This window comes from Hyla sarda, chromosome 5 (genome assembly GCF_029499605.1).
Source record: "Hyla sarda isolate aHylSar1 chromosome 5, aHylSar1.hap1, whole genome shotgun sequence".
Lineage (NCBI taxonomy): Eukaryota > Metazoa > Chordata > Amphibia > Anura > Hylidae > Hyla > Hyla sarda.
Window position 1 is genome coordinate 66074480 of NC_079193.1, and position 27283 is coordinate 66101762.

General features: G+C 48.1%; 1 protein-coding gene across 8 annotated transcripts in view; it reads left to right on the forward strand.

The window, feature by feature from the left end:
- Window positions 1-1491: 1491 nt before the first annotated feature.
- The window catches only part of KMT2C (lysine methyltransferase 2C), a 279577-nt gene continuing 253785 nt past the window's right edge, over window positions 1492-27283 (forward strand). For 6 of the 8 annotated variants that reach the window (XM_056519603.1, XM_056519611.1, XM_056519607.1 and 3 more), the window contains exon 1: window positions 1493-2022. In XM_056519603.1, the coding sequence (XP_056375578.1) occupies window positions 1880-2022 (143 nt within the window). In that variant the 5' untranslated portion in view covers window positions 1493-1879. Of the gene's footprint in view, window positions 2023-27283 lie in introns of all 8 variants that reach the window. The other 2 variants (XM_056519605.1, XM_056519608.1) reach the window with 2 other exon arrangements.

Consider the following 27283-nt stretch of genomic DNA (forward strand, 5'->3'; position numbering starts at 1 on the left):
ATACCGCCCCCAGCCGGGATGCGATTCGCGATGCGGGTGGCGCCCGCTCGCGATGCGCACCCCGGCTCCCATACCTGACTCGCTCTCCGTCGGTCCTGTCCCGGCGCGCGCGGCCCCGCTCCCTAGGGCGCGCGCGCGCCGGGTCTCTGCGATTTAAAGGGCCACTGCGCCGCTGATTGGCGCAGTTGGTCTAATTAGTGTGTTCACCTGTGCACTCCCTATGTATACCTCACTTCCCCTGCACTCCCTCGCCGGATCTTGTTGCCATCGTGCCAGTGAAAGCGTTCCCTTGTGTGTTCCTAGCCTGTGTTCCAGACCTCTTGCCGTTGCCCCTGACTACGATCCTTGCTGCCTGCCTCGACCTTCTGCTACGTCCGACCTTGCTCTTGTCTACTCCCTTGTACCGCGCCTATCTTCAGCAGTCAGAGAGGTTGAGCCGTTGCTAGTGGATACGACCTGGTTACTACCGCCGCTGCAAGACCATCCCGCTTTGCGGCGGGCTCTGGTGAAAACCAGTAGTAACTTAGAACCGGTCCACTAGCACGGTCCACGCCAATCCCTCTCTGGCACAGAGGATCCACCTCCTGCCAGCCGAATCGTGACATTTGTTAAGAGGGGCTGCTACAGCGGAAGCAGTCAACAAGCCTGTCTATAGGGTGAGAGCTTATAATGCAGATGAACGGTTGTTTTTTTCTACATCAAATTATTGTACAATGCTGGCTGTTCGGGCATGCTGGGAGTTGTAGTTTTGCAACATCTGTAGGCCCACCCATGCTGGAAGTTGTAGACTTGCAATATTTGGAGGGCCACCCATGCTTGGATTGTAGTTTTACAACACCTGGAGGTGAAAACCACTGCTCTATGCGGTCATTGAATCAGCAGGGAATGCTGGGAGATTTTAGCTCTGACGCCTATAGAATTGTGAATGTAAAGACGCCAGATGAGAACCAGTAAAATACAGTATACAGCTGCAGGATATAAATGCAATGGGGGAGATTTATCAAAACTGTCCAGAGGAAAAGTTGCCCAGTTGCCCATAGCAACCAATCAGATCGCTTCTTTCATTTTGCAGAGGCCTTGTTAAAAATGAAAGAAGTGATCTGATTGGTTGCTATGGGCAATTCAGCAACTTTTCCTCTGGACAGTTTTGATAAATCCCCCCAATGTATTTAGTGACTGTACTTTTATATAGATTATGAATAAATATAATTTGCACACTTGAGTGACTGATAAATGCAATGTGAACACGCACCAGAGTTACCATTAGTCTAAATCCTGCTGGAAGTTACGTAGTTAAGCGCTGTGAGCAGTGACACCCCAGCTGTTCCCAAACTACTACTCCCAGCATGCCCTGACAGCCTTCGGCTCCAGCTCGGGGATCACTAGGATTCGCTACTCCGGATCCCGTGACGTCACTGCTCCAGCGCTCCAGGTTTCCCTGGTGACCCCAGCCGCCCTCCGCTGTCAGAGTGAGGAGGGCGGAGACTGGGTTTAGTGACGTCACTAGCAGCGCGCCCACCCTCCCCCTCCTGCCGGCGCGCATGCGCGTTCGGGAAGCTGTGAGCCCGCAGGGAGGGGGAAGTGAGTCACACGCAGCTTGTCGCACACACAGTGACTCGCTCGGGATTCGTGCTGACCGGATTGCTTCAGAGACAGCGGGGTGAGGCCGCGACATATACCGTAAGGAGAGGCTCCGGGGGGCCCGTGTCTCCCGTGCTGCCCCCTTCCTCCGTCTTTGTTGTTATCCCAAGGGGTAAGCCGGGGCCTCCACCTCCTCTCCGTCCCTCCCCGAATCCGCCCCGCAGTGTCACCCGCAACATCCACCCGACGATGCGACGGCCTGAGCCCGGGGAGGATCAATGCGGCCCCCGTCCCTAGGATGTCATCCGAGGACAAGAACCTAGAGTCCGCCTGTGAGCAGCCCGGGCCCCCGGCCCCTGCCAGCCCAGCAGCCACGGACAAAAGACCCCGGGGCCGCCCCCGGAAAGATGGAGCCTCCCCGCTACAGAGAGTCCGTAAGAAGTAAGTGCCCATCCGTGACCCCGGGGGAGGGGGAGCTGCGGCTTTAGGGCCCGCACCTGACAGGACAGCAGCTGTCACACGTCATGTGTACCACAGGGTGCCCACCTCAGACAGCCTGCCACTGGGTGCCCACCTCAGACAGCCTGCCACTGGGTGCCCACCTCAGACAGCCTGCCCCTGGGTGCCCACCTCAGACAGCCTGCCACTGGGTGCCCACCACACTCAGCATGCCCCTGGGTGCCCACCTCAGACAGCCTGCCCCTGGGTGCCCACCTCAGACAGCCTGCCACTGGGTGCCCACCTCAGACAGCCTGCCCCTGGGTGCCCACCTCAGACAGCCTGCCCCTGGGTGCCCACCTCAGACAGCCTGCCCCTGGGTGCCCACCTCAGACAGCCTGCCCCTGGGTGCCCACCTCAGACAGCCTGCCCCTGGGTGCCCACCTCAGACAGCCTGCCCCTGGGTGCCCACCTCAGACAGCCTGCCCCTGGGTGCCCACCTCAGACAGCCTGCCCCTGGGTGCCCACCTCAGACAGCCTGCCCCAGGGTGCCCACCTCAGACAGCCTGCCCCAGGGTGCCCACCTCAGACAGCCTGCCCCTGGGTGCCCACCTCAGACAGCCTGCCCCTGGGTGCCCACCTCAGACAGCCTGCCCCTGGGTGCCCACCTCAGACAGCCTGCCCCTGGGTGCCCACCTCAGACAGCCTGCCCCTGGGTGCCCACCTCAGACAGCCTGCCACAGGGTGCCCACCTCAGACAGCCTGCCACAGGGTGCCCACCTCAGACAGCCTGCCACAGGGTGCCCACCTCAGACAGCCTGCCCCTGGGTGCCCACCTCAGACAGCCTGCCCCTGGGTGCCCACCTCAGACAGCCTGCCACAGGGTGCCCACCTCAGACAGCCTGCCACAGGGTGCCCACCTCAGACAGCCTGCCCCTGGGTGCCCACCTCAGACAGCCTGCCCCTGGGTGCCCAACAGCATGCCACAGAGTGCCCTCCACACACAGCGTGCCCACAATGCATGCCAGGCACAGGGTTCCCACCACTGACATTGTGCCTAGTGCAGAATGCCCACCACATGTCGAGGGCATAATGCCCAACACACCTCTTTTCAGGGGCATGGTGCCCACCACACTTCATAGTCTGCAGAACTTCTCAAACTTTTGACCTATTGCCGCTGTGTGGGTTATCCCTGAAGTTGACATCTGCAAAACAGATAAGCACCACCAGGTAGGTAGGCGCCTCGTGAAATCCTAATAGTTGTGTGGCCTGGTACTGTGCCCGCTGACTGTGTGACAGTATATTCACCACCTCAGTGCATCACATGGGAGACATTGTTGGTGGTTTTGTGAGCTTTACTTCTGTGCAAAGTAAAGAACAGGCTCCTGATCATTCAGTACGCTGTCCAGTCTATGTGCAGGAGAGGACCATAGCAACCAAACAGGTCGCACAAGGTACATGCTGCTTCTCTCACATGACCTGCCAGTTTTTTGTTACATGACCCACTAGTGTGCGTGCATGCTGCCTCCGTCACATGACCCACTAGTGTGCGTGCATGCTGCCTCCGTCACATGACCCACTAGTGTGCACACGTGCTGCCTCCGTCACATGACTCACTAGTGTGCGTGCATGCTGCCTCCGTCACGTGACTCACTAGTGTGCGTGCATGCTGCCTCCGTCACGTGACCCACTAGTGTGCACGCATGCTGCCTCTGTCACATGACCCACTAGTGTGCACGCATGCTGCCTCTGTCACATGACCCACTAGTGTGCACGCGTGCTGCCTCTGTCACATGACCCACTAGTGTGCACGCGTGCTGCCTCTATCACATGACCCACTAGTGTGCACGCGTGCTGCCTGTCTCATGACCCACTAGTGTGCACGCATGCTGCCTCTGTCACATGACCCACTACTGTGCACGCATGCTGCCTCTGTCACATGACCCACTAGTGTGCACGCGTGCTGCCTGTCTCATGACCCACTAGTGTGCACGCATGCTGCCTCTGTCACATGACCCACTAGTGTGCACGCTTGCTGCCTCTGTCACAAGACCCACTAGAGTGTGCACGGAATGCTGCCTCTGTCACATGACCCACTGAGTGTGCACGGAACGCTGCCTCTGTCACAAGACCCACTAGAGTGTGCACGGAATGCTGCCTCTGTCACATGACCCACTAGAATGTGCACGGAATGCTCCCTCCGTCACATGACCCACTAGATTGTGCACGCGTGCTCCCTCCGTCACATGACCCACTAGAGTGTGCACGGAATGCTGCCTCCGTCACAAGACCCACTAGAGTGTGCACGGAATGCTGCCTCCGTCACAAGACCCACTAGAGTGTGCACGGAATGCTGCCTCTGTCACATGACCCACTGAGTGTGCACGGAATGCCGCCTCTGTCACAAGACCCACTAGAGTGTGCACGGAATGCCGCCTCTGTCACATGACCCACTAGAATGTGCACGGAATGCTGCCTCTGTCACATGACCCACTAGATTGTGCACGCGTGCTGCCTCTGTCACATGACCCACTAGAATGTGCACGGAATGCTGCCTCTGTCACATGACCCACTAGAGTGTGCACGCGTGCTGCCTCTGTCACATGACCCACTAGAGTGTGCACGCGTGCTGCCTCTGTCACATGACCCACTAGAGTGTGCACGCGTGCTGCCTCTGTCACATGACCCACTAGAGTGTGCACGCGTGCTGCCTCTGTCACATGACCCACTAGAGTGTGCACGGAATGCTGCCTCTGTCACAAGACCCACTGAGTGTGCACGGAACGCTGCCTCCGTCACATGACCCACTGAGTGTGCACGGAACGCTGCCTCTGTCACAAGACCCACTAGAGTGTGCACGGAATGCTGCCTCTGTCACATGACCCACTAGAATGTGCACGGAATGCTGCCTCTGTCACATGACCCACTAGAGTGTGCACGCGTGCTGCCTCTGTCACATGACCCACTAGAGTGTGCACGCGTGCTCCCTCCGTCACATGACCCACTAGAGTGTGCACGGAATGCTGCCTCTGTCACATGACCCACTAGAATGTGCACGGAATGCTGCCTCTGTCACATGACCCACTAGATTGTGCACGCGTGCTCCCTCCGTCACATGACCCATTAGAGTGTGCACGGAATGCTGCCTCTGTCACAAGACCCACTGAGTGTGCACGGAATGCTGCCTCTGTCACATGACCCACTGAGTGTGCACGGAACGCTGCCTCTGTCACAAGACCCACTAGAGTGTGCACGGAATGCTGCCTCTGTCACATGACCCACTAGAATGTGCACTGAATGCTGCCTCCGTCACATGACCCACTAGTGTGCACACGTGCTGCCTCCGTCACATGACTCACTAGTGTGCGTGCATGCTGCCTCCGTCACGTGACTCACTAGTGTGCGTGCATGCTGCCTCCGTCACGTGACCCACTAGTGTGCACGCATGCTGCCTCTGTCACATGACCCACTAGTGTGCACGCATGCTGCCTCTGTCACATGACCCACTAGTGTGCACGCGTGCTGCCTCTGTCACATGACCCACTAGTGTGCACGCGTGCTGCCTCTATCACATGACCCACTAGTGTGCACGCGTGCTGCCTGTCTCATGACCCACTAGTGTGCACGCATGCTGCCTCTGTCACATGACCCACTACTGTGCACGCATGCTGCCTCTGTCACATGACCCACTAGTGTGCACGCGTGCTGCCTGTCTCATGACCCACTAGTGTGCACGCATGCTGCCTCTGTCACATGACCCACTAGTGTGCACGCTTGCTGCCTCTGTCACAAGACCCACTAGAGTGTGCACGGAATGCTGCCTCTGTCACATGACCCACTGAGTGTGCACGGAACGCTGCCTCTGTCACAAGACCCACTAGAGTGTGCACGGAATGCTGCCTCTGTCACATGACCCACTAGAATGTGCACGGAATGCTCCCTCCGTCACATGACCCACTAGATTGTGCACGCGTGCTCCCTCCGTCACATGACCCACTAGAGTGTGCACGGAATGCTGCCTCCGTCACAAGACCCACTAGAGTGTGCACGGAATGCTGCCTCCGTCACAAGACCCACTAGAGTGTGCACGGAATGCTGCCTCTGTCACATGACCCACTGAGTGTGCACGGAATGCCGCCTCTGTCACAAGACCCACTAGAGTGTGCACGGAATGCCGCCTCTGTCACATGACCCACTAGAATGTGCACGGAATGCTGCCTCTGTCACATGACCCACTAGATTGTGCACGCGTGCTGCCTCTGTCACATGACCCACTAGAATGTGCACGGAATGCTGCCTCTGTCACATGACCCACTAGAGTGTGCACGCGTGCTGCCTCTGTCACATGACCCACTAGAGTGTGCACGCGTGCTGCCTCTGTCACATGACCCACTAGAGTGTGCACGCGTGCTGCCTCTGTCACATGACCCACTAGAGTGTGCACGCGTGCTGCCTCTGTCACATGACCCACTAGAGTGTGCACGGAATGCTGCCTCTGTCACAAGACCCACTGAGTGTGCACGGAACGCTGCCTCCGTCACATGACCCACTGAGTGTGCACGGAACGCTGCCTCTGTCACAAGACCCACTAGAGTGTGCACGGAATGCTGCCTCTGTCACATGACCCACTAGAATGTGCACGGAATGCTGCCTCTGTCACATGACCCACTAGAGTGTGCACGCGTGCTGCCTCTGTCACATGACCCACTAGAGTGTGCACGCGTGCTCCCTCCGTCACATGACCCACTAGAGTGTGCACGGAATGCTGCCTCTGTCACATGACCCACTAGAATGTGCACGGAATGCTGCTTCTGTCACATGACCCACTAGATTGTGCACGCGTGCTCCCTCCGTCACATGACCCATTAGAGTGTGCACGGAATGCTGCCTCTGTCACAAGACCCACTGAGTGTGCACGGAATGCTGCCTCTGTCACATGACCCACTGAGTGTGCACGGAACGCTGCCTCTGTCACAAGACCCACTAGAGTGTGCACGGAATGCTGCCTCTGTCACATGACCCACTAGAATGTGCACTGAATGCTGCCTCTGTCACATGACCCACTAGTGTGCACGCGTGCTGCCTCCGTCACATGACCCACTAGAGTGTGCACGCGTGCTCCCTCCGTCACATGACCCACTAGAGTGTGCACGGAATGCTGCCTCTGTCACATGACCCACTGAGTGTGCACGGAACGCTGCCTCTGTCACAAGACCCACTAGAGTGTGCACGGAATGCTGCCTCTGTCACATGACCCACTAGAGTGTGCACGGAATGCTGCCTCCGTCACATGACCCACTAGAGTGTGCACGCGTGCTCCCTCCGTCACATGACCCACTAGAGTGTGCACGGAATGCTGCCTCTGTCACATGACCCACTAGAATGTGCACGGAATGCTGCCTCTGTCACATGACCCACTAGATTGTGCACACGTGCTGCCTCTGTCACATGACCCACTAGATTGTGCACGCGTGCTGCCTCTGTCACATGACCCACTAGAGTGTGCACGGAATGCTGCCTCTGTCACATGACCCACTAGATTGTGCACGCGTGCTGCCTCTGTCACATGACCCACTAGAGTGTGCACAGAATGCTGCCTCTTTCACATGACCCACTAGAGTGTGCAGAAATGTCATAGGCAGCTTGGTCGGGATAGAGGGGTGGTCTGTGTGCGAGGTTTCGCAGTATGTGCCTCCCCTCTGTTTATGTATACTACTGCTGCAGAAAATGTTGCATCTTTGTTCTCCAGCCTCCATGCATGTCAGTGCTGCGGTTTGATGCATTACACGCTGCACACTGTATAATACGTCTGTGTAAGCTGCTTCTATAGAATATCCATCTGTTGTGGAAATGCTGTACAGTATGTATGCTGCCTACGTATACAGGCATTGGTTCTGTGCTGTAACGCTTTACATGCTGCTATCATTACTCTGCATACATGAAGCTTTTGTAGTATTATGCATTACATGCTGTGACCTTTTACTATGTATATAGGATGTTACTTCTGTAGTATTATTCATTACATGCTGCTATCTTTACTCTGCATACATGAAGCTTTTGTAGTATTATGCATTACATGCTGTGACCTTTTACTATGTATATAGGATGTTGCTTCTGTAGTATGATGCATAACATGCTGCTATCTTTACTCTGTATGATGCATTACTTCATCTCTGCCATACATGCATGTCCCTCCCCACTTCTATAGCGCGTTGCTCTCCATGCCCATCATTGCTCATGGCATGCCTACCACCTGTCACACAACTTGGTACGGTGTTCCCCAGGACTACTGAGAGAGAATAGTAGAGCGCTTTACCTGCCCTCCCTCCCCACACACCAAGTGTCTTTGACGTAGGAGTAGTGGAAACTTCTCAGGGACTCCCCCCCCCCCCCCCCAAAGTGATGCGGCTGGCTATCGCTACATTTGTCTCACATACTGTATTATCTTGGCATTATACCACACAAGCTTTGAGGTGTCAGTAGATCAGTGGTCTCAAACTGTGGCCCTCCAGATGTTGCAAAACTTAAACTCCCAGCATGCCCGGACAGCCAACGGCTGTCCGGACATGCTGGGAGTTGAAGTTTTGCAACATCTGGAGGGCCACAGTTTGAGACCTCTACAGTAGATGCTGGTGTCTGTGGTGTCAGTGCCTTCATTATCTGATTTATCTATTTTGTAATTATTACTTGGTTCATAAGGTTAAGAAAAGACAATTCTGTCAAGTTCAACCTATTGTATACATGTTACTATAGCACCAGCATATTCTGCAGCGCTGTACAGAGTCGTCCTTCACATCAGTCTTCAATCTTCCAATGTAAATGCCATATTTCCGCATACACACTCTATACAGTTGCGGTCTTTGGTCATATTCCTGGCCAGGACCCCTGTACTGTAAGACGACAGTGCGGACACTTGGCCCGGTCTTTCCTCCTATTCTGTCACTCGCTATGTATTTTAGTGCGGATCCATAATAAACATCGGCCATGAGTCTGTTCCCACCACAGTGACGCGTTTGTTGTCCATAGTGATCCGTTGTACGGTGTCTCCCAAAGCTGCGACCTGTTCAGCTGACACCCGGGCTTCCGGCTTCTATAACACCCCCATTCTTTTACTAAACACCTTGGTCATTTGTTAACACAGATCCTCTGACCCCCGTGCTTATACAGTCCGACTCGAACCCACTTAACAGTCACCCCATTGTACTAGAACAGACTATTCTGTTTGCTTTTAACACTGATCTCCTTGTGCTAAGATCAGGCCGCCGAGACCCCCCTGATTCTGTAAGCCTTCCTTGTGCTCCAGTCATCCTCCACTGCACTGCTATGGGAGAGACTGTGGATAGACAGATATAATAGAGCTGCGTTATTAGCTTAGACCAGTGTTTTCCAACCAGGGGGCCTCCAGCTGTTGCAAAACTACAACTCCCTGCATGCCCGGACAGCCAATGGCTGGCCGGCTCATAGACATGCATTAAATACGGTTCCTGAATACGGCTGAGTGCGGGCGCTGCGATTAAGCCCTGCCCCCCCCCCCCCCTCTTCCCAGCAGTATACGGGAACCGTAAGTACAAAACGTGGTGTGAACCCAGCCTAAAAGAAACTGACTATTGTTTTCGCTTAGGTGAGACAAAAACTCCCGCTTTTGCTTACCTGCAAAAAATTTATTAAAGGGGTATTCCAGGTAAAAACTTTTTTTTTATATATCAACTGGCTCTGGAAAGTTAAACAGATTTGTAAATTACTTCTATAAAAAAATCTTAATCCTTCCAATAGTTATTAGCTTCTGAAGTTTTCTGTCTAACTGCTCAATGATGATGTCACGTCCCGGGAGCTGTGCATGATGGGAGAATATCCCCATAGGAACTGCACAGCTCCCGGGATATGAGTCATCAGAGAGCAGTTAGACAGAAAACAACTCAACTTCAGAAGCTAATAACTATTGGAAGGATTAAGATTTTTTAATCAAAGTAATTTACAAATCTGTTTAACTTTCCGGAGCCAGTTGATATATATAAAAAAAGTTTTGGCCTGGAATACCCCTTTAACACTGTGCAACAATATAGTAAACTTGTCGCACGTAAGCAGAATGGAAGTGAAAAAAATAGCACACCTAAGCAAACTTTCATAAATGCCCCTCATAGTCTCCGTAATACAAGGCCACATGGAGGCATTATATAGCACCATGGAATGGACACCTCTGTCTTGACAAATGGAACATGGTTGGCTATAGTACTGAAACAATTGTATCTGAAACTTGCTCCATCATTGCAGAGTTTGCTTGTTTGTGGGTCAGAACTATAAAGAACATATTCGTGATTTGGGGACGTAAATTAGCAACAATGGGAATGACTGTGTGCACGTATAAGTATAGTAAAATGCTGGCAGTTCTTTTCATGTAGCTTTGTATTTGCTTTATTAATGCAGACAGTTTTATCGATGTGACACCCACATGTAACCTATGCATTGGCAACCCATCCCCCTCCCTCCAGTGTCATCCAGGTTTCCTGGCCTGGAATCTCCTTATCTGGATGTGGCGGCATCACTGCTGGGAGCTCTTGTGATGAGATGTTATCTGCTGGGAAAGCACTTGTTTTCATCACACAGACTGCCAGCCATTGAAATCACTCCGTATGCGTATACCCACAGTACACAGACAATATTTTGTGTCTCAATACCCTCTATACACATTAAAGGGATACTCTGTTGCAAGACATCTTATCCCCTATCCCAAGAATAGGGTATAAGATGTCTGATCATTGGGGGGGGGTCTGACTCTGCTGGGACCCCCGCGACCTCAAGCCCAGCACATTTAGGTTTAAAATGCCAGCAGTGCTAGGCTTTGGAGCCGCCGTGGTCGTTACGCCCCCTCCATTTAAGTCTGTAGGAGAGACGGAGTTCGCGCTTTTCCCATAAAAACATATGGAGAGACCGCGACGACCACAGCCCAAAGCTGTAATCCATGCATTCAGATAACTGGGCTGCTGTGCAGGAGATCGTGGGAGATAGGGAATAAGATGCCTAGGGGCGGAGAACCCCTTTAAAGGGTATTTTTCCCCATTTAGAGTACATGCATGCTAAGCCGAGATGAGGGTGCACGTGTGGATAGTCAGAGCACTCAGCCTGCAGCTGTCTGAAGTCTATGGCCAGCTTTACTTTGTGAATTGCTGAAATGATGGTTGACACCGTTGGCTTCTTTACTTTGTTACATTTGAAAAGAATTTACCGAAATCTTGTTTCTTTCTAAAGGAAAAAGCTTTGTGCTGAGCTGTCATTTGTGCCTATACATGTGTCCTGTCCAGCCATGAAAGTCTCATAGTGATAAAATCCATTGAGCAGGTGATACCCACAGTGGTCCTCTCCTCTGTAGGTGCTTCATTCAACCTATCCTCCTTTATGAAGAACGACCGTGTGGGCAGAATTTCTATCTTGGAGAAATTCTATCTTTGATTGCATTTAGTTTCTAGTGTCATTGATCACCAGCAGTGCTATCTCTTACCATAGGTTTGTACAGTAACCAGTCTATAGAATTTCATTAAGAATATGACTGGTCTTGTCCTGTCTGTCCTGTTCTGGGTCAATTCGGCTCTTTTTGCGTTGAATGCTCCCCAAAACGGGAAGTGGCACAACTGACTACCGGGTCCTGATTGATCCCATTGACTAGAATGGGATCCGTCTGGGATCCAGTAGTTTTAATGAAGAAAAAAAAATAGTGCGTGTACTGTATTTTCTCTGCTAAACTCCTGTCGTTTGACGAAGTTACTGATGGAGCTTAATATAGTGGAGCCCGACACCAATGTGAAAGAGGCCTTACTTTTTTGTATTTTTTTTTTTTTGCTGTCTATGGCATTCCTTATTTCTGAACATGATAATTTTATTTATATAGCCCCCAACAAATTACGCAACACTTTACACTCTACCAAAGCCAACCTGCTGCTTTGACTTATTGACTGGGTCCTAAATCATATCACCATTTAAACACTTGATGTTATCACGGTACATGGAGTGTTGCTCATTTTACATTGGTTTCGCTCTGAACAGTGTTGCTCTTTTGTATGGATGGAGTCCAAAAGTTGCTTTTCAACTGTACAGCCATGTGGAGACTGATTCCTTTGTGTTCTTTGTCACATTTTCTGTGCTGATTTTAGTTGATTTTGTATGTGTTATAAGATTTTAGGACTGTAAGGGTGCGTTCACACTGCTGTCTGTCCCCGTTTTTATCCCCGTTTTGGTTCCGTTCTTGTAGGCTGTAAACGGATTAAAAACGGTTTTAAAAAAATCCCATTCATGTCAATGGGATTTTATTACAATCAGTTTACATCCATTTGTACAGGTCTGCACTCATTTCCGTTTTTTTGTCATGCAGTATTTTTTCTTCCCTCAAAAAAACGGAAGAAAAAACGGATACAGTAAATTTAACCTTGAAGTCTATGGAAAACGGATGAGCCTTTAATGTCATCCTTTTGCATCCGTTTTTTCAATTCGTTTTTACTTCTGAGCATGCTCAGAACAAAAAAATTTTTTAACTCCTTAACGACGCAGGACGTATATTTACGTCCTCCGCCGGCTCCCGTCATATGCCGCGGGGTCACGCGGTGTCCCCGCGTCATATCGGGTCGGTCCCGGCGGCTATCAACGGCCAGGACCCGCGGCTAATACAGGACATCACCGATCGCGGTAATGCCCTGTATTAACCCTTCAGACGTGGCGATCAAAGCTGACCGCCGCATCTGCAGTGAAAGTATCCCGGCTGTTCGGGACCACCGCGGTGAAATCGCGGCATCCCGAACAGCTTACAGGACATGGGGAGGGCCCTTACCTGCCTCATCGGTGTCCAATCGACACCAAAAAAACAAAAAACATGTGGTATCGCCGCGTGTGTAAATGTCCGAACTATAAAAATATATCATTAATTAAACCGCACGGTCAATGGCGTAAGCGCAAAAAAATTCCAAAGTCCAAAAAAGCGTCTTTTTAGTCACTTTTTATACCATTAAAAAATGAATAAAAAGTGATCAAAAAGTCAGATCAAAACAAAAATCCTACCGATAAAAACTTCAGATCACGGCGCAAAAAATTAGCCCTCATACCGCCCTGTACGTGGAAAAATAAAGTTATAGGGGGTCAGAAGAGGACATTTTTAAACATATAAATTTTCCTGCATATAGTTATGATTTTTTCCAGAAGTGCGACAAAATCAAACCTATATAAGTAGGGTATCATTTTAACCGTATGGACCTACAGAATAATAAGGTGTAATTTTTACCGACATATGCACTGCGTAGAAACGGAAGCCCCCAAAAGTTACAAAATGGTGTTTTTTCTTCGATTTTGTCGCACAATGATTTTTTTTTTCCGTTTCGCCGTGAATTTTTGGGTAAAATCACTGCAAAGTAGAATTGGTGACGCAAAAAATAAGCCATAATATGGATTTTTAGGTGGAAAATTGAAAGGGTTATGATTTTTAAAAGGTAAGGAGGAAAAAACGAAAGTGCAAAAACGGAAAAACCCTGAGTCCTTAAGGGGTTAACTGAACAATAACGGATACAATGGACAACATCCATTTGCATCCTTTATTGTCCGTTTTTATTTTTGATGGGAGAAGAACTGGACGGGTCTAGACGGCCATGTGAATGCAGCCTAACTTATGTTCTGGCAGGAACTTGCTTTCACTCGAGAACTTTCTGTAATAAACGGAGTCATAAGACTGCATGCAACACAATGAAACAAATTTGAAGGCTTTAGAAGGATTTCTTGACCGTAGGATAGACCGTCATTATGTCAGTGGTGAGGATGCTGGTCAGCTGCTTGGAGGGGCCATATGAGACTAATCTGCAGGGCCACGTACAACTGTACTCCAATACTGTACTCCAATACTGCATATTGGCACTCCCTGAGCCAGTGTTTCTGAACCAGGGTGCCTCCAGATGTTGCAAAACTACAACTCCCAGCATGCCTGGACAGCCAAAGGCTGTCCAGGCATGCTGGGAGTTGTAGTTTTGCAACACCTGGAGGCACCCTGGTTGGGAAACACTGCCCTGATCTCCATCACAACACATAGGAAGTGCCCATTCAGCCATCATGTGGGGACAGAGACCTGGAAGTTCTGTGCAGCAGGATCGGTGGTGGGTCAGTACAGGATTTTTTTTTTTTTTTTTTTCTGCCACTCTGAGCACCTCTAAAAATATTTCTCCTAATAGCTACCTTAAATAAGGTATTGTCCATGTTTGTGCCAGAAATTATATTAGGAGCAGATGCCTTTTAAAAATCCTGGACATAATCGCTAAGCACGCTAAGACACCATTATAGAAACCTGAAGGGCCGCATTAAAGTCAGTGCAGCCCTTAGGGAGCTTCAGCTGGATGGCATGCAGGGATCCGTTACCATTTATTTTTCTTTCTTTTTTCCTCCTCCTGCTCTTTTGACCGAGAAGAACAATGGAAATGATGACCTAGGTGTGAATGAAGCCCCACAACTGCATGACGCGACAATTTATCATCACAGCCACAAGTGAATGTATAACACTACATTAACCCCCCCCCCCCCCCCCGATATGGAAGCAGATTGATAAATAGTGTTATCTCAGCTTCACAACCTCTGTCTATGTGTATATGGCTGGGATTCCAGTTGGCATTTCTGTAAAAAATAAATAAATAATAATTTGGAATTTTGGGGGCGGGGTAAAAACCACATTGGTTAGACATTAGCTGGGAGTCAATAGGGAAATATGAAACCCCCCCCTACCCACATGCCATTTTTATTTATTTTTTCCATTTTCTTTTATTTTTTACCCTATGTTGTGTCGTTTTTAGGCTCGGTGACAATTATAAAATTGTAGCTTGTGGAGGGTATGGAATTTTTAAAGGAAATCCCATAGACTCCTATGAAAGGGAAAAATAAAGCCATAAAATGCAATGTGGATTTAAAATTGAAATCCTTAAGTCACATGAACAAATCACATGACTCATAGTTAAAAAAAAAATAAAAAAAAAATGCAAGGGCTAAAAAAAATACTGGAAAAATATAGTAAAACACATAATTTGTGAAAAAAATTGACAATCTGCATCTTGGGTGTGCAAAATGAGAGGACGTGTTTTTTTATATTCATTTTTTATTTAGTTTTTGTTTTTTTTAATTTTCTGTAAAAAAAAAAGCCAACTAAAAGTTTGTGTGAAATCCCAGTCTACTTTTTGTAGTAGGACCCTGTTAGCCACAGTGTGCCAAGTGCAAAAGATTGGCTCTAGATTTGGTGCAACAGTGTGCTTTATGGTAGCCAGTTCTTTAATATGAATATTAACCCCTTAAAGGGGTAGTCCAGTGGTGAAAAACTTATCCCCTATCCTAAGGATAGGGGATAAGTTTGAGATCGCGGGGGGTCCGACCGCTGGGGCCCCCTGCGATCTCTCTATACGGGGGCCAGGCTCTCCGGCCAGATAGCGGGTGTCGACCACCGCACGAAGCAGCGGCCGACACGCCCCCTCAATACATCTCTATGGCAGAGCCGGAGATTGCCGAAGGCAGCGCTTCGGCTCTGCCATAGAGTTGTATTGAGGGGGCGTGTCGGCCGCCGCTTCGTGCGGAGGTCGACACGCCCCCTTCCCGCGGGCTGTCGGGGCTCCATACAGGAGATCGCAGGGGGCCACAGCGGTCGGACCCCCCGCAATCTCAAATTTATCCCCTATCCTTAGGATAGGGGATAAGTTGTTCCCCACTGGGTTCACCACTGGACTACTCCTTTAAGGACCCAGGACGTACTAGTACGTCCTGGTGTTTCTCTGGTCTCTGCCGCGCGCCGGGCAGAGATCGGAAGCGGATGCCTGCTGAAATGCTTCAGCAGGCATCCAGGTCAAACGCTGAGGGGGGCCATGTCTGCCCCCCATGTCGGCGATTGTTGCAAATCGCGAGGGAAATCGCCCCTGCGATCTGCGGCGTTACCGGGCTGATCAGGTTTCTGGGACCCAACCGCCGAGTAATTTTGCATGATCCCGGTTGTCACAGACAGCCAGGACCATGCTGAAGTATAGGAGCGAGCAAGCCTGCCACCTCCGCCTATCCCCTGCGATTCATCGGTTAGCTAACCGACCAATCGCAGGGGGGGGGGGGGGGGGGGCGGTTACTTCCTCCCGCCCCCTGCCCGGCCCCTGGAAGTCCGGAGAGGACGGGAGGACGGGTTTGGAGACCACTGTGCCCTTCCAGATGTTGCAAAACTACACATCTTCAGCATGCCCTTGAAATTCCAGGCATGCTGGGAATTGTAGTTCTATAACATCTGGAAGGGCACAGATTGGGAACCACTGTATTAGTGGTCTGCAAACTATAGTCCTCCAGATGTTGCAAAAATACAACTCCAAGCATGCTGGGAGTTGTAGTTCGGCAACATCTGGCTCTAAAGATGTTGCCGAACTACTACTCCCAGCATGCCTGAGAATGTTTGGGAGTAGTGGTTTTGCAACAACTGGAGGCACACTGGTTGGTAAACATTGTCTGTTTCCTAACTCTGTGTTTCCCAACCCGTGAGCCTCCAGCTGTTGCAAAACTAGAACTACCAGCATGCACTGATAGACTGTGCATGCTGGGAGTTGTAGTTTTGCAACAGCTGGAGGTTCCCTGCCACCCCCCACCCCCCCTCTGAATGTACAGGGTACATTCACATGGGTAGGGGGCTTACAGTGAGTATCAGGCTGCAAGTTTGCAATGCAGCAAATTTTGCGCGGCAGCTCAAACTCGCAGCGGGAAACTCGCTGTAATCCCCCGCCCGTGTGATTGTACCCTAAAAACACTACTCTACACTAACACATAATAAAATAAAGTAAAAAACACTACATATACACATACCCCTACACAGCCCCCCTCCCCAATAAAAATGAAAAACGTCTGGTACGCCACTGTTTCCAAAATGGAGCCTCCAGCTGTTGCAAAACAACAACTCCGGACAGCCGTTGACTGTCCAAGCATATTGGGAGTTTTGCAACAGCTGGAGGCACCCTGTTTGGGAATCACTGGCGTAGAATACCCCTATGTCCACCCCTATGCAAATCCCTAATTCAGGCCTCAAATGCGCATGGCGCTCTCACTTTGGAGCCCTGTCGTATTTCAAGGCAACAGTTTAGGGCCACATATGGGGTATCGCCGTACTCGGGAGAAATTGCTTAACAAATTTTGGGGGCTTTTTCTCCTTTCACCCCTTATGAAAAGGTGACGTTGGGGTCTACATCAGCATGTTAGTGTAAAAAAATAATTTTTTTACACTGACATGCTGGTGTTGCCCTATACTTTTCATTTTGACAAGAGGTAAAAGGGGAAAAATGCCCCCCAAAATTTCTAATGCAATTTCTCCCGACTACGGAGTTACCCCAAATGTGGGCGCAAAGTGCTCTGGGGGCGCACAACAAGGCCCAGAAGGGAGAGTGCGCCATGTACATTTGAGGTGATTTGCACAGGGGTGGCTGATTGTTACAGCGGTTTTGACAAATGCAAAAAAAAAAAAAAAAACACGTGACCCCATTTCGGAAACTACACCCCTCACGGAATGTAATGAGGGGTGCAGTGAGAATTTACCCCCCCACTGGTGTCTGACAGATCTTTGGAACAGTGGTCTGTGCAAATTATAAATTTTGTACAGTCGACTGTTCCAAATGCTCACTGTACCCCTTGTTACCTTCCTCAAGAGGTCTAGTTTCCAAAATGGTATGCCATGTGGGGATTATTTTGCTTTCCTGGCACCATATGGGCTTCCTAAATGCGACATGCCCCCCAAGCAAAATTTGCTCTCAAAAAGCCAAATATGACTCCTTCTCTTCTGAGCATTGTAGTTCGCCTGTAGTGCACTTCAGGTCAACTTTTGGGGCACCTCCATACTTAGAAGAGATGGTGTTACAAATTTTGGGGGGTATTTTCTGCTATTTACCCTGGCAAAAATGTGAAATTTGGGGGGGAAACACATTTTAGTGAAAATTTCTTTTTTTACATATGCAAAAGTAGTGAAACCCCTGTGGGGTATTAAGGCTCACTTTATTCCTTATGTTCCTAAAGGGGTTTAGTTTCCAAAATGGTATGCCATGTGTTTTTTTTTTTTTTTTTTACTGTTCTGGCACCATAGGGGCTTCCTAAATGCAGCATGCCCCCCAAAAAACATTTCAGAAAAACGTACTCTCCAAAATCCCCTTGTTGCTCCTTCGCTTCTGAGCCCTCTACTGCGCCCGCCGAACACTTTACATAGACATATGAGGTATGTCCTTACTCGAGAGAAATTGGGCTACAAATTATAAGTATACATTTTCTCCTTTTACCCCTTGTAAAAATTCAAAAATTGGGTCTACAAGAAAATGCGAGTGTAAAAAATGAAGATTGTGAATTTTCTCCTTCACTTTGCTGCTATTCCTGTGAAACACCTAAAGGGTTAAAACGCTGACTGAATGTCATTTTGAATACTTTGGGGGGTGCAGTTTTTATAATGGGGTCATTTGTGGGGTATTTCTAATATGAAGACCCTTCAAATCCACATCAAACCTGAACTGGTCCCTGAAAAATAGTGAGTTTGAAAATTTTGTGAAAAATTGGAAAAGTGCTGCTGAACTTTGAAGCCCTCTGGTGTCTTCCAAAAGTAAAAACTCGTCAATTTTATGATGCAAATATAAAGTAGGCATATTGTATATGTGAGTTGAAAAAACATTTATTTGGAATATCCATTTTCCTTACAAGCAGAGAGCTTCAAAGTTAGAAAAATGCAAAATTTTCAAATTTTTCATCAAATTTTGGGATTTTTCACCAAGAAAGGATGCAAGTTACCATAAAATTTTACCACTAAGTTAAAGTAGAATATGTCACGAAAAAACAATCTCGGAATCAGAATGATAACTAAAAGCATTCCAGAGTTATTAATGTTTAAAGTGACAGTGGTCAGATGTGCAAAAATGGCCGGTTCCTAAGGTGTAAAATGGCCTGGTCCTTAAGGGGTTAAAGGGGCACTCCGGTGGAATATATATATATATAATATATATATATATATATATATAATTTTTAAATCAACTGATGCCAGAAACAGGCTTGTAAATTACTTCTATTGAAAAATCTTAATCCTTCCAGTACTTATTAGTGGCTGTATACTACAGAGGAAATTCTTTTCTTTTTGGATTTCTTTTCTGTCATGACCACAGTGCTCTCGGCTGACACCTCTGTACATTTTAGGAACTGTCCAGAGCAGGAGAAAATCCCCATAGCAAATCTATGCTGCTCCTTACAGTTCCTGAAATGGACAGAGGTGTCAGCAGGGAGCACTGTGGTCAGAAAGAAAATAAATTCAAAAAGAAAAGAATTTCCTCTGTAGTAGAGCTGTCTTACGATATGAATTTTTCACATACCGCAATACCGTTTCCATAGCAACCTACTCCAATGCGTGATGGTATCTGGCCGCAAAGCGTCTCTGGGAAGTGTAGTCTGAGCCGCACTGAACTGACTGTGAGGAGCTGGGAGGGGACTAACTTCCGGGCGGGCGCAGGAAACTCGAGCAGAACTGCGCAGACATGGAGGAGAGTTACCGGGCGGCCTGACTGAGACCTGGGTACCATGTTGAGGACCCCCAACCACCTGACACTATACTGAGGAACCCTCCTTGGCCCCCCCTTCCTCGACCACAAATACTGCGAAACCGCCATAATTTAGAAAAATACAGTGATTTTTAGTCACACTGCTCAGCTCTACTCTGTAGTATACAGCCGCTAATAAGTACTGGAAGGATTAAGAATTTTTAATAGAAGTAATTTACAAATCTGTTTAACTTTCTGGCACCAGTTGATTTAAAAATAAATAAATTTCCAACGGAGTACCCCTTTAAAGGCGTCTAGCACTGGTGCATTTCCCATGCCACGGCATCTGTCCCCTTTCCAATGTCTGTCTGCTGTTACTATGTTCTCCTTTGCTTGAAGAGGCGTCAATCATACTGACACTTTTTTTTTTGTGAAACCCCCATTCTCTAGCCTTTTTAGCTTTTGTTTAGATGAGTGTTTCCTAACCAGGGTGCCTCCAGCTGTTGCAAAACTGCAACTCCCAGCATGCCCGGACAGCCTTTGGCTGTCCGGGCATGTTGGGAGTTGTAGTTTTGCAACAGCTGGAGACACCTTGGTTGGAAAAAAACACAGAGTTAGATACTTATAATGTTTATTTTCTTGCTCATCAGGTGTTTGTCACATAGGTGGGTCACATTGCATCTTGCAGGTATGAATGTGGGCTTTACGCTCCTCTTTATACCAGGTTGCAGGGTGATGCTGGGGAGACAATACATGGCTCCTCGGACAGGATCCCCTGACAGTTTAACCACCTGCTGCAGAGGCGTCTGGCCGGGGGCTGCTGGGTCATAGAGACATTCTCATTTCTTCCTCTATCCGGAGAAGCCTCTGTAAAGGAAGTAAAAACAATTGCCAACTCCTCCCTACATTTAGGCTGGGGGGGAGCATTGTCCCATGATGCTTTAGAATAAGATGTCTTGTGCCCTTTATTTGCATCCACAGATTTCCCCGTCTCGGGCTCCGCAGCCCTGTAACTAGACCTTTGAAATCTCCAGGACTCGCTGAACAGAATGTTCTCTCTCTAGCAGCAAGATCTGCCTCCCATCTGCAGCACGCAGAAATCTGTGTTAACCCCAAAAATATCCTTAGACTTTTTTTTTTTTCTGTACCATTCTTGCTCTATATCTATAGATATATATATATTTTTATGAGATGCGCCCATGCTGGTATAATTCCACTCCGTGTTTATGGATCTAGCACTGCAAACATGAGCGTAACCGGCTGGCTGGGAGCATGGTGTATGCCAGAGGTTGTGTACAGGGAGGAGGAGGGTGAAGTGAATGGTGGGGCTACATCCACCCCCATCACACCAAGCAAATATGGTGTACAGCCAACAAAATAAGACCGTATTCCTCACTCTGCGTTCGTTTCCTGATTATTATTATTATTTTATTTTTCTCTCCTATTACATTTTCTTTAACAGTGTTCTAAGTAAAGTTATAAAGATATTACTACAGCAAAGTAACATACGTTTTTCCCCAAAATTTTACAAACAGTAAAGTAAAAGAAAAAAAACCTAAATTGAGGAGAGAGATTTATTTTCTCATCCCGGGTAAATATACTTTTCTTCCGCTCTTCATAGTGTTTGTTTTGCCATAAGAGATCACGTAATAAGGTGCTTTTCACACTGACATCATGGCTTCTGATTATAGCTGTGCTATACTAAAAAATCTCCCCATTGCTTATAATGGGAACTATCCTCTATTTGGGTACATTCCCACACGTCGTATTTGCTGCGTATTTGCTGCTGCGTATTTTATTTTCTCTGTTGAAGTCAATGGGTAGGAAAATATGCAGCACCAAATACGCAGCAAATACGCAGCAAAATACGCCGTGTGGGAACGTACCCTTTGTCTGTTTTTGAAAGCAAGATAATGCTGAAAACCTAAAAAAAAAATGCCAATGTGAACAGTGGTGTGTGTGGAGACCAGCACAGACCACAAAGTTAAAGGGATAACCAATAGCAACAGACATAGTTACCACCATTTAGGATTCAGGTGACATGGGAGTTGTCCTCTTAAAGGAGAACTCCGGAATAGGAAAGTGATCGTCCATACTGCCAGCAGTAAAAAAAATTAACCTTTCTTCGCACCTGCTGCCGGGGCCAAAAACGTCACACTGCCGCTCTGCCTATCGTCGGTCGAGTCGAGATTTCGCTGCGGCTGGTGATTGGCAATATGTGCAGTATGACTCGTCGACCACCGGCAACCAGGAAGAGGATCGCAGCGGAGGCCGGAGACAGTTACTGGAGGCATCGGGGGAGGGAAGGAAGGTACGTGTACCTGTTTATTTTTTTTTACTGCCAGCAGTATGGACAATAATTTTCCTATTCCGGAGTTCTCTTTTAAATGGGTACTTTGGTTAATGTATTAATTTAAGGCAAATGCCTGTTTGATATAAACAAACCTTTACTATCCTCCTGCACTCCACCGTTGCCTCCTGTATTGCTGCTCTCTTCCCCAGTGCAATCATCTTCCTGGTAGCGGTGATTGACTTGTTACAGTGCAGATCAGCAAATCGATGGACGTCGCGGTGTCCCACCTTGGCCAGTGTTCGGCTGAATGGCAATATGATACACTTTCTGGTGCTGGGGCTTAAAGGACAACTGTAGTGCAAGACTTTTATATATTCCTGTGCCCGGGCCTCAAAAATAAACAAAATAAACTTTAACATACCTTCCTACGTGCCCCCGTTGGTCCAGCACAGGCCTCATGGTCCAGCGGTGCGAACCTCATTCAACTTCCTGGGGACGGGGACGCCACAGAGCCGTCGGCGTATCACCGGCCGCAGCGATGTGCCGCCCCGGCCAGTGATAGGCTGAGCTCATTGTCATGTAAGGAGCTCTGGCCGGCTTCTTGCATGACAGTGGGCTCAGCCTATCACTGGCTGGGGCGGGTCATCACTGCGGCCGGCGATACGCCGACGGCTCTGCGGCATCCCCGTCCCCAGGAAGTGGAATGAGGTCATCACCGCTGGACTGTGAGGCCTGTGCCGGACCAATGGGGGCTCGTAGGAAGGTATGTTAACGTTTATTTTTGAGGCCTGGGCACAGGAATATATAAAAGTCTTGCACTACAGTTGTCCTTTAATACATCACTTTGCCGGTCAACCAATTACTAGGTGAGACGGGACACCGCTGCAGCCAGCAATTTGAGTCTCACTTTTACACATCAACCAAAAATAAATTGCAATATACACTTTTTTTTTTTTCCAGTTTGTTTGATAATGCTCAAAAGTGTAGTTGACCTCAGGGGTATTCCAGGAAAAAACTTTTTTTTTTTTATATCAACTGGCTCCAGAAAATTAAACAGATTTGTAAATTACTTCTATTAAAAAATCTTAATCCTTCCAATAATTATCAGTTGCTGAAGTTGAGTTGTTGTTTTTTGTCTGGCAACAGTGCTCTCTGCTGACATCTCAGCTTGTCTCGGGAACTGCACAGAGTAGAAGAGGTTTGCTATGGGGATTTGCTTCTACTCTGGACAGTTCCCGAGACGGGCGTCATCAGAGAGCACAACTCAACTTCAGTAGCTCATAAGTACTGAAAGGATTAAGATTTTTTTTATAGAAGTAATTTACAAATCTGTTTAATTTTCTGGAGTCAGATGAGATATAACATTTCCTGGAGCACCACTGCATATGAAGTTGTGGCACTGGTCAGTATTAGGCCGTTGTGGTGGCGCCTAAAGCCAAAGAATAGTGTCACTATCTGCTGTTACCTGTTCAGGTCTCCACCACTAGGCTGTCGAAATTAGTAAAAACTATCGCCACCCGCCCCAAAAGGACAAAGCGAAAACCCAAATCTACATACGATATTGTAGTGTAACAGAGCAGGTATCTCAATAGGGGGAAAGGAGTCTGCAGGTGGCCATCTTTCTGTAGTAAGGCTATTCTCCGTGATCACGTCTGTTGTATAATCTCTGAGGCGGATAATGTTATCAGGCCAAGTGTGTTCTTTTGATACATTTTGGGTCTCTTTTTGCATCCTTTGAGACCACTGTAAAATCTGTCATTGATAAATCCGCTTTAAGTAGAGAACATGGCAGAAACCTTTAGATCTGGCCTGCCTGCTCCTTGCCTTGGTGTGGTCACTGCTTTTGTGTATCAGACATGTGGTTTACGATCGATCTTAATAGTACGTAGCCTGTTACATGATGACCGTTTCTACAACACTTCAGGGTAATAAATATTTCATGTTGCCTTCATGACCTGTAATTCATTTAGGAAGTTCTCCACTTGTACTTTATTTTTATTTTTTTTTATAAATAGAGCGATGATCCATTCTTGCACGTTGGGCTCTTGGCCTGTAACTGGAACCTGACCTGTGCTTGATTGTATACGCACTAAAGGATGAAGAAGCTTTAGGGTTCAGTACAATTAAAGGGGCCTATAAACTGACCTATGTTTTCTCCAGGGTAGCGGAAAATAGAGGAGCCTGGCCAGTAAGGGTATGGTCCCACGTAGCGCTTATGCAGTGTATTTCACGCTGCGCAGCAGGAAATATGTTGCGTATTCTCCGATGAGCATGCACACTGGGCTTCTCCGACGCAGCCCTGTGTGAGGTTTGGAGGTGGGGGCCGCATGTCACAGGCACGCGGTACCACCTCCAAACCTCATTGCCGCTGCGCAGGAGATTTGGCGCAGTGAGAAATATACTGCGTAAGCGCTACGTGGGACCCATACCCCTTACTAGTCCCGAGAATATCTGTCAGGTGGGAGAGACCATATTGTAGAGGAGACATGAAGAGAAATATTAATGTCATACTAGTAGCCATACAGGAGTCTTATAAATAGAGATGAGCGAACTTACAGTAAAATCGATTCGTCACGAACTTCACGGCTCGGCAGTTGATATCTTTTCCTGCGTAAATTAGTTCAGCCTTCAGGTGCTCCTGTGGGCTGGAAAAGGTGGATACATTCCTAGGAAAGAGTCTCCTAGGACTGTATCCACCTTTTCCAGCCCACGGGAGCACCTGAAGGCTGAACTAATTTATGCAGGAAAAGTCATCAACCGCCGAGCCGAGAAGTTCGTGACGAATCGAATTTACGGTAAGTTCGCTTATCTCTACTTATAAAGCTTGGGTAGTACTCTGAGCCTTGCACTTAGACTCCTAAATGGCAGAATACTAGAGTGACATCTCTTCATGTCTCCCCTCCAATATGACTGCTTCACTACACAGTCTCTTCGTGATAACTCCACTCCATGTATACCATAATAAGTCCCTATTGGATTTTAAGTGTAAATAAAACAAAACCTTTTTTTTTTTTTTAAATATAAAAAAGCCCTTCCGATTAACAAGGAAAATCATATTACTACCCTTTTGCCATTTTCAACAACAAGAAAAAAAATACTTGGAAAACTGTCACGTGACATAAACAAGTATTTAGTTGGTATTGTGGAGTACTTGATATCAGCATGATTTGGGACAGTCATGAGGATAACCTCTGTAACTATGTAATGTATAATGTTACAGGGGGCGCTCCAACCGGTGATGCTAGAAAAGTTTCTGGGGACTGAAGATGGCGAGACCTGGGCAATGATCAGGGCACAAAATATTAGACTGTGAACTGGTGTCCAGCTACAAAGCATCAGGACTCCACATTTCTGGGTCATATAAAGTACATGAATATTCTAAATCAGTGGTCTCCAACCTGCGGACCTCCAGATGTTGCAAAACTACAACTCCCAGCATGCCCGGACAGCCGTTGGCTGTCCGGGCATGCTGGGAGTTGTAGTTTTGCAACATCTGGAGGTCTGCAGGTTGGAGACCACTGTTCTAGATGTCTCCTGGTGCTGATTATGTACATGGATGATGGCTACAGTCATGTGTAGTGGGTGGAAATGCTCTTTAATTGCATTTTTCCAGCTGCCACCGAGGTATTTGTGCCGTCCTCCATAGCGTGGCACAGCAGACTCAGCGGGGCTTGAGCTGTTTGATGGAGGATTATTTCTGATTGCTGAGGCATGCAGTTCATTAGGTGAACAGGTAGCCGGCAGCAGGCATCAAGGATTAACCTCTGGGTTAGGTTGCATTGCCAGCAGTGTTTCTAGAATAAGCCACTTTCCGGATCTAGCAGGGACTTTGTTGCACCCATTAACAAGCTGCTCTTTACAGAAGGAATGTTGGTGAATGCTGTATGAGTTATAGTGGATGCAGCACCTAGATACTTCTTTTTGTTTTACAAAGTAAAACTAGAGAACTAGATGTGGGGAAAAAACTATTTCTATTGTTTTTTTTTATTTATTTTTATTGATATTTTTCGGTATTTTGAGGGGGCAGCCTGGGTTGTGGACAAAAGTTCAGATGTTTTTTCTATGTGTATAACCAGCTTTAGAAACGTATACTGCAGGAGCTGACAAATCCCAGGGGGACTAAGAATGTGGCGCCTAGGATTTTGTCAGCCCTTTCCAATGAGTGGTTGTTCTTTTTTGTTTATTTAAAAATAAAAAATAAATTTTTTTTAGTTACCTCCTCTGCCTTTGCTCCTACGCTGATCCTTCGTTCTGCCTCTGGTCAGCGCTACCGTGATACATGAGCAGTCATGAGAACACTGTTGCACCTACTGGAGGCAGTGTAGGGGTTCGGCATTGGAACCGAGGCAGAGGTAAGTAGAGGATTTTGTTTTTCAAAGATGAGGGTACAGTAATGCTTGTGATGCATGAGAGGAAATGAGGACACTAATGATTGTGACACGTAAGCAAAGATGAGGGAGACACTAATGCCTGTGACACATGAGGGGGACAGTAATGATCGTGACACAAGGGAATACTAATGCCTGAGACACAGGCAGAGATGATGGGACACTAATAACTGACATGGAGAGATTAGGGGTCACTCATAACTGTGACACAGAGAGAGAGATGAGGGAGCACTAATGACTGACACCAGGAGAGATGAGGGGACAGTAATGATGGTGACACAGGGAGATGAGGGAGCAGTAATGACTGTGACACCAGGAGAGATGAGGGGACAGTAATGATGGTGACAGAGGGAGATGAGGGAGCACTAATGACTGACACCAGGAGAGATGAGAGGACAGTAATGACGGTGACACAGGGAGATGAGGGAGCACTAATGACTGTGACACCAGGAGAGATGAGGGGACAGTAATGGCGGTGACACAGGAAGATGAGGGAGCACTAATGACTGTGACACCAGGAGAGATGAGGGGACAGTAATGGCGGTGACACAGGAAGATGAGGGAGCACTAATGACTGTGACACCAGGAGAGATGAGGGGACAGTAATGACGGTGACACAGGAAGATGAGGGAGCAATAATGACTGTGACACCAGGAGAGATGAGGGGACAGTAATGGTGGTGACACAGGAAGATGAGGGAGCAGTAATGACTGTGACACCAGGAGAGATGAGGGGACAGTAATGGCGGTGACACAGGAAGATGAGGGAGCACTAATGACTGTGACACCAGGAGAGATGAGGGGACAGTAATGATGGTGACACAGGAAGGTGAGGGAGCACTAATGACTGTGACACCAGGAGAGATGAGGGGACAGTAATGACGGTGACACAGGAAGATGAGGGAGCAATAATGACTGTGACACCAGGAGAGATGAGGGGACAGTAATGGTGGTGACACAGGAAGATGAGGGAGCACTAATGACTGTGACACCAGGAGAGATGAGGGGACAGTAATGACGGTGACACAGGAAGATGAGGGAGCACTAATGACTGTGACATAA